Source organism: Lactuca saligna, chromosome 4 (assembly GCF_052625555.1).
Source record: "Lactuca saligna cultivar CGN05327 chromosome 4, ASM5262555v1, whole genome shotgun sequence".
Taxonomy (NCBI): Eukaryota; Viridiplantae; Streptophyta; class Magnoliopsida; order Asterales; family Asteraceae; genus Lactuca; species Lactuca saligna.
The window spans coordinates 303,132,684-303,141,326 of NC_136420.1; the positions used below are offsets into that span (position 1 = coordinate 303,132,684).

At 31.2% G+C, this 8,643-nt stretch overlaps 1 protein-coding gene across 1 annotated transcript; it reads left to right on the forward strand.

Annotated features, from left to right (window-relative positions):
* Nucleotides 1–935: 935 nt before the first annotated feature.
* On the forward strand, nt 936–4,978 carry LOC145043889 (putative LRR receptor-like serine/threonine-protein kinase At4g37250). Its single transcript, XM_078992659.1, has 2 exons — nt 936–2,739; nt 4,124–4,978. Exons 1-2 carry the CDS (start codon nt 1,086–1,088, stop codon nt 4,813–4,815), a joined length of 2,346 nt encoding a protein of 781 aa, XP_078848785.1. The 5' UTR covers nt 936–1,085; the 3' UTR covers nt 4,816–4,978.
* The last annotated feature ends 3,665 nt before the right edge of the window (nt 4,979–8,643 follow it).

Here is an 8,643-nt window from a genome sequence, read left to right on the forward strand (position 1 = left end):
CCATGGACTTCAGCTTACTTTAACTTTTAAATGGTAATCTTTCATGGTTCTGAGTTCTAGTTTTGAATTTGAATGCTTAAGTGCGATTTGTTTTAGTTTTAATTGGCATAGACAAATATAGGGAATGTATTGTTTCAAGCTTTATATTGAAATTATGCAACTATCCCTAACTATGTAATTATGTTGTCACGATCCCCTAAAGCCTGATATTGAAACCCAGTTTCAGAAAACTGACTTCGTACTTGGAATTAACAAATATATTTATGTACAGTGTTTAAGTTTTTTTGGAATGCAATTTTTTTAAATCATTTTGTAATGAACTTATGTACAATATTTATGGTTTTATGCCTTGGAAAACCGAGTTGACCCACTACACTGGATCAACCAAAAATCTTAATTTTAAAAATAAAAAACAAATGTTTAAATTTTTTTTGATCGTTACTTAATAATGTAAAACTCATAACCAAATGCAATATAATAAATTTACGAAATTTAGGACAACAATATAAAAGTGTTCACCCTATCTGCTCATTTAATATTCACTATAACATATTTAATACAAAAAATTATCAAATTTCACAATATGATTTTTTTTAAAAAAACTTAAATTGTTAAAAATAAATAAATAAATAAATAAGTATATAGTAAATTGTTCCATAACATGATAGAAGTATCTTTTAAACTTTTCTTTACTTCACTACTCTATATAAACATTGCCATTTATAATCTCAACTCCTTTTAACCTTATTAGTTTAACAAATAAACAGAAAACATTTATGCTTAAAATGTTATCCAGATGTATACACAAGTCTCAATGCACATTAAACCGATTTGTTTATTTTGTCATAAAAGGTCTGAATTTCACAGAGCATATTGGTTTGTGAATTTGTAGTCTAATTAAGTTCTTAATGTGAGCTGTGTGCCCCTGTGTCCTTCATTATTTTACTTATTAACTCCCCCTCACATGGCCTCCCCTCTTCTTGTCATAAATCTCACTTAATATTCTCTCTCTCTCTCTCTCTCTCTCTCTCTCTAGAAGCAAGAACAAGCATGCTGGATTGCTACAGTAAATCGCCATAATCGCCATGGTCAAACTCAATTTATGCCTTTCGATTCTTGTGCTGTTTCTTGTTAATCGGTCATTTGGGTTAACTACAGATGGGGTTTTGTTGCTTTCTTTCAAATACTCTGTTTTGAATGATCCTTTAGGGGTTTTAGACACCTGGAATTACTCCGATGAGACGCCATGTTCATGGAAAGGTGTCCGCTGTGGGAATGTCGGCGATTCCTCCGCTGACCACCGTGTCACCGGGTTGTCGCTTCCTAATTCGAAACTTACTGCTTCAATTCCCGCCAATCTCGGATTGATTCAGTACTTGAGAAACCTTGATTTGTCGAATAATTCGATCAATGGGTCTATTCCTTTGTCGTTGTATAATGCGTCGGAGCTTACGTTCCTTGATTTTTCGAATAATTTGATCTCCGGTGAGCTTCGGGAGTTTGTTAGAGGGTGGGTGGGGTTGCAGGTTCTTAACGGTTCGGGGAATTCGTTGACGGGGGAGTTGCCGGAGAGCCTTGGTGGTCTTCGGAACCTGACGGTGGTTTCATTGAAGAATAATTATCTTCATGGGAAGATTCCGAATGGGTTTGATTCGTTGAAATTTCTAGATCTGTCTGCGAATTTCATCAATGGGTCGTTACCTGAAGATTTTGGTAGTGGTGATCTTGTTTACTTCAACGTTTCTCACAACAATATCTCCGGAGATATTCCACCGGAATTCGCGAACAAAATTCCGACGAATGCAACCGTTGATTTGTCGTTCAACAATCTTACTGGATCAATTCCGGAATCCAGTGTTTTCTTCAATCAAAACGAAAGATCCTTCGCCGGAAATTCAGAGCTTTGTGGGAAGCCATTAGACAATTTATGTTTAATCCCTTCCTCCGCTTCCACACTCCCCAACATCTCCTCACCAACATCACCTCCGGCGATAGCCGCCATACCCAAAACCGCAGACTCATCTCGTTCAAACAATTCACCAAACACCTCAAATGCATCTTCAAGAACCGGTTTCAAAACCAGCACAATCGTCGGAATCGTTGTCGGAGACATCGCTGGGATAGCAATATTAGCTGCGATTTTCATCTACATATTGAAAAAACGCAAGAGGGTAGCATCAGAGAGCAATAAAAAACACGGCAACGTCGGCAACAAAGAATACGACTGGGCGTCGTCGTCGGAAGATCAAGAACACAAATGGTTACGTTCATGGCCATGCTTAACGAAGACAAGAGTCACAGAAGACGAAGAATCATCAAACGAAAGTTCAACCTCCGAAAGCGAGGACAACGAAGTGTCGCCGGCGACAGCCCAGAAAAGCAAACACGAGAATTCAATGAGGAAAGAAGTCGAGACTAAAGGCGAGCTAGTGACGGTTGACGGCGGCGATAAGGAGTTAGAGCTTGAGACACTGTTGAAGGCGTCGGCGTATATACTCGGCGCCTCCGGGTCGAGTATTATATACAAGGCGGTGCTGGAGGACGGGACGGCGTTGGCCGTTCGCCGGATCGGCGAAAGCGGTTTGGAGCGGTTCAGGGATTTCGAAAACCAGGTTCGGGTCATTGCCAAATTGGTTCACCCGAATTTGGTTCGGATCCGTGGGTTTTATTGGGGTTCGGATGAAAAGCTTGTGATCTACGATTACGTTCCTCATGGTAGCTTAGCTAATGCACGTTATCGTAAGTCTTCTAATTTTTTTTAATCTTTTTTAATTTATATAAATTTTTAATTAAAATTCTATAAAAAAAAATAATAATAAAAGTTAGACTTTAGGGCTTAAGAGACTGGGTCTAATTCTTTAGTCAGAGCTGACTGATTTATACACTTTGATATGCGTTTGATATGTTCTGGATTTGTTATTCAATCAAATTGATTTAATTAACAATTATTAAATGTTTAATTATATAAAAAGATGATATTAAAAAATAATATTTTGAACATTTTTTATGTAAACTATTATGTATTTTATGTGGATAAGCATGAAATGTTATTTGTATAAAAGATATAACATTTTAATCACTTTTTCAAAATATAAAACATTAGTATAACAATACGTTTGGATTGTAAAGAAATTTTTTTGGTACTATAGAAATTGGTAACAATTTATGCAATTAATCCAGGTTATAAAAATGTTATGTTTTTTTTTACCAAAAGTTTATTAGTGGAATTCTTGAGAATGAGGTTTGCATTTCTAAATATCTTTTTAATTAACATTTTATAAAGTTCATGTAACTATAAAAAAAATAAAAATAGTACCACTTGTTATTTTTCTTTTTGGTGCAAGTGTAGGAATATATAAAATTAGTCTTATGACGTGCATGTTAGCATCCAAGAACATGCATATTAGCATATAGCCATATCGGCTTTTGGCAAAAGGGGAAAAGTAGACAGTTGGATCCGAGGTTAGATTTTGTTAAGATATTGATTAAATATTGTATTATATGCTAAAAGTAATGTCTTTTATGCTTTCTATTATTTGACATTACTTTTGTCAAATTTCACAAAAATATGGGATAACATTCACTTAAAATATAATAATATTATATGATGTTTATTAGGTTATTTAACTTATTGAGACTTGATCGTTTGTGGACTATATTGTAGTGTACATAAAAAATAATAATAATAATAATAATAATATTTAGAAATAATATGTTTCCGATAGCTACTATGCCTAACCACAATTTCTACTAGCATTTACTAAAAACTAATGCATTTTTAGAATAATGAGATCAACATGTATATGTAAATGTATATGCGTAGGCTAGCAATTAGATATTGTGGTTGACTAAGGTGAGCTGACGGTGGATGGTGGAGTAGTTGTAACAGACGCCTTTGTTATATAAATGCACCGAGTGGTACACAACAAGTCAACTGTCACGTAGCGCTTAACTCTTACCCCATGGCGTATTGTAGCAATTGACGTGTCTAAAAAGATCTTATATAAAGTATCAAAATTGCACTTCACAGTGGTCACTATATTGAAAATGACACATCTCCCCCCTTGTCTTTTATCTATTTAAATGTAAACCTTTTCATAATTACCACTTCACCATTATGCAGGAAAAGTTGGATCCTCACCTTGTCCTTTACCTTGGGATGTGAGGCTCAAGATAGCGAAAGGCACGGCTCGTGGGCTCATGTATATCCATGACAAAAAACAAGTACACGGGAATCTCAAACCGAGTAACATTTTGCTAGGCTTGGATATGGAGCCTAAAATAGGAGATTTTGGGCTTGAAAGGCTAGTGGTAGGCGAAAACAGTTGCAAAGTTGGAAGCTCGTCTCGGAATTTTGGTAGCAAACGGTCTACCGCATCCCGAGACAGCTTCCAGGATGTAACTGTTGGGTCAAACCCTAGCCCAAGCCCTAGTGCAATAGGGTGCATATCACCCTATTATGCCCCTGAATCACTAAGAAGTTTGAAACCTACTGCTAAGTGGGATGTGTTCTCATATGGTGTGGTGTTGCTAGAACTGCTGACGGGTAAGGTCATTGCTTCTGACGAATTTGGGCCTGCTAGTATGACGTGGAGTTCCACATTAACCGATGAAGAGAAAATTAAGGTGTTAAGAATGGTTGATGTGGCTATTCGTGGTGACATGGAAGGGAAAGAGGAGTCTTTGTTGGCAATCTTGAGATTAGGTTATAATTGTATATCTCCAATACCGCAGAGAAGACCGCACATGAAAGAGGTCCTTCATGCACTTGACAAGTTTCCTTCGGTTTCTTCCTATTATTTCGGTCATATATAAATTATCAGAGAGAAATAAAAAAAAAATGTAATTTTCTAGTGAGAGATGTGTATTTATGATGAAAGTGGAAGGTAGGTGTTTGTACGTTTATTTAAAGATAGTGTTGATTGCAAATTTGCAATGTGTTTAGAAGTAGGATTTCTTGTCTCTCATTTGTTATTAATTTAACACCAAGTTTCACCAAATTTTCGGTCCCACTAAATTTTTTAATGTGAAAAGAACGGTACAATTATTTTTGTTATAAAAAACTCAAAAAAGTTTATTTTAAAATTTTTGATATTGTCTTCCATTTAGATTCATGTTCAAACATTGTTATAAAATTAACAACATGGATGTTTCTTTTTAACTTTTTTTTAATTGAAATATTATTTGAAATTTATTTTGTTGCACGATTCATCGTTACCAAAATACAAAAAAGATTTATTTTTATGTTATCATTTTTTTAAAATTTATTATTATTTATATTTTAAAGTAAATAAGGTGGGCCCTATCCTTCCGTTCCCTAACTTCCCGTAATTTTTTTTATTTAAACCATCTAGTCACTATCATCGGTGATAATTTATCGTAAAATTAATGTCATTAATTTTTAAGTTTAGGTGATTATTTGATAGATGATAATCTTCTACTCTAATAAATAAAAGTTTTTTTTGCTACATATCACACTTTCATTCAACTTCACAAATATAAATTTATGATTATTTTAAATTAATTTCTTTTTCATTTGTCATTTTATAAGTTTTTTTATTTTAATAAATTTCACATAATACTTTAATGTAATAATTACAATAAATATAGTAATAAATAAATATTAATTTTATTAATGGACTTACTTTTTATTTTAAAATCCCCTAATTAAATAGCTCATTAGTTTATTTTATTTATTTATTTAAATTTAAAGAAAAATCAATTTTAATAATTCATTATTTTTTTTTTATAATAAAGTTATATATATATATATATATATATATATATATATATATATATATATATATATATATATATTACTTTTTTTTTTTTAAATAGCAGGTCAATGTAGTTGGCATTTTATGAAAACAAACCTAAACAAGACCAAGACCAATGGACTATTGGGAGCACCAAAAGTTGGTATCCTACAAATAATAATAAAATTACTCTTTTAAACTGATTCTATAAAATCTCGTTGTACGTAAGAAAAATAAAAACTTTATTTTTACAAACTAAATTTTCCATATATAATAGTAATAATAAAAAAAATGGGCATTAACTGTAACATGAAATTTACCATACAAGAATCATTTGTGGGCCATTTGAAATTAACATAAAAGGGACAATATTCATCAATGTCAACCTAACACATATCTTAAAATAAATTCGTTTTAAATGTTCACATTCTATTTTCAAATTCAAAAGTAATATTGCTCTTCTTTCATTTTCTTTTTATCTATTAAAAATCTCTCTATATAATAACATTTCAATATTTTTTTTATCCCTTTGAATTTATATAATGGGATATTTGTTATCTTGACTAATTTAAGTGGTTTATTGAAAGTGACCCCTTTAAATGTCTTAATTGAAATGTATGTTATTAGGCCAGTACACATGGCCCATTATGCCATGAAAAAAAAGAGTATCAATTGAATAAACGATCACAAAGAAGAGAAAACATAATTCAAATATTGACATTTTAATATAAAATTGAATTCTTTTAAAGTAAAAAAAAAAATTGAGATATTTATGGGAGAACATAAACTTAAACTTAACACGTGAATAGATCAGAACAAGATTTTAATCAATTATTTTATGAAAGATAATTTGAAAAGAAAAGAAAAAAATCAGTGAATTTGTATATATCAAAAATGTCATTTTGAGTAGGGTTATTCATTATTTGGATAAAGCTGAATTGTCCGGTTGAACTATTTGGATTGAACTATTTGGTTTAGATATTTGGATTTTTGGATTGGTTTTCAGCCAAAACGAATTATTATTTTGTATTGCGGATCGGTTTTGGTTTATAAAATAAAAACCGAATAGTCTGAAAAAATGGAATAACATTTTATTATTTTGTCATTTTTAATATATATATATATATATATATATATATATATATATATATATATATATATATATATATATCTTTAATGATTTATATATTTATAAAATTATTTTTTAGTAAATTAAAATTGTTCATCTATTACAATACTTTAATATGTATTTCTTATCAAAAGTTTTTGGTCCATAAAATAGTGTCACAACTGGAAAATTTTAAATCCAGCAAAATATAAACCCTAACCTAGTACAACTGAAACCACATTGCAATCCTTGTTACATTGTATCATCTATTGCATTTATAAACTAATAACTAAATGTAGTTTGAAACCTAGGTGGATTTAAGATAATATATGTCAAAATAAGTCGGAGTAAAGTTTAAACCATGGAATAACACCTTACATTGGAGTTTTCGACCAAGAATTCAAGAAACAATGAGATTTCAGTCCAAAGATTCTAGAAACAAAGAGTTTTCGGTTGTAGAATCAAAGAGCAAAGGGGTTTTGGTCATATATGACCAAAATACCCTCTTATAAGACCGAAATCATCTAGCTAAGCCCACATAGGACCGAAAACCTAAAAGCCAAGGCCATTTAAAGCCGATGACACAATTCTATATATATATATATATATATATATATATATATATATATATATATATATATATATATATATATATATATATATATATATATTTGTTCAGCCGTAAACACTCTTAATTTCTTACTTTTCACACTACAAATACTTCTCATTTTGCTCTCAAGTATCATATGTAAACATCATGTGTTCATAAGGATTTTACCCAGATCTTCTTATTTTCACCAAGAACACCAAGAACATTCATCATTATCTTCAAATCTTCAAGCTCACATCGAAAACCCCCCAAGCAAACCTTCAAATCTTCAAGCTCACGTCGAAAACCCCCCAAGCAAACCGAAAACATCTAGAATTATTTCAAATAACTCCTAAAGTTTTTTGTAAGTATTTCTTACATAATTAAGTGTTGTCTAACACTTTAAATTATTATCCATTATTTAAATTAATATCTTATTAATTTAAATACGACGTCGGGTATAATTATTTTTAGGATATGATTACTCGCACAAGTTCTAACCCGAGGATCATCACTACCACTTCGTATCCAAATGAGAACGCGCATTCGAGGTGAGTTCATACCGCTACGTTTTCGTTGTTTTTCAATGTTTTTAGGGGAGAATACAAGTACAACAGAAAGAAATCTTGTGTTAACATCCAAATGATTTCAATTTGTTTTTAACTGAATCAAACTATTTTAAACTGTTTCAAAATACTTAAAGTATTTTATACATTTGTTTTTCCAAAATATATGTTCATATATCTACATATATATAATTAAGATTCAATAGATTTAGGACTAGTGTTTCCGCTTTAACTCTTGTTCGTTGTCTGATTGTGGATTTAAGGAAGTATCATTTGTTCGACTGCCTTTTTAATCTAAATTATATATGCTTTACGAGTATAAAACTTGTTTAAATAAAACTTTAACCCTTTTGTAACATGTCGAGCAAAAGGAGTATCTTTCTCAAATAATTTATTGCGGTTATACGAACTGTTAAATTACTAAGATTTTGTTTCATTCAGAATATGCATATAAACTATAATAGGTATAGTTTAGGGAACATATATACTAAGGTTTTAACTATGAAAAGGATAATACAAATTGTTTATCATTATAAAAATGTTTTTCTCTATTCTACACGTAATCGTCAATATAGCTTTGTGAGACACATCTTCAAGTACTTACCTAAGTGCCAACGAAAGCCC

Coding starts and splice junctions, on each gene's coding strand:
- LOC145043889 (XM_078992659.1), top strand. CDS start 1,086: ATGGTCAAACTCAATTTATGCCTTTCGATTCTTGTGCTGTTTCTTGTT. Junction 2,740..4,123: donor CTTAGCTAATGCACGTTATC/GTAAGTCTTCTA, acceptor ACCATTATGCAG/GAAAAGTTGGATCCTCACCT.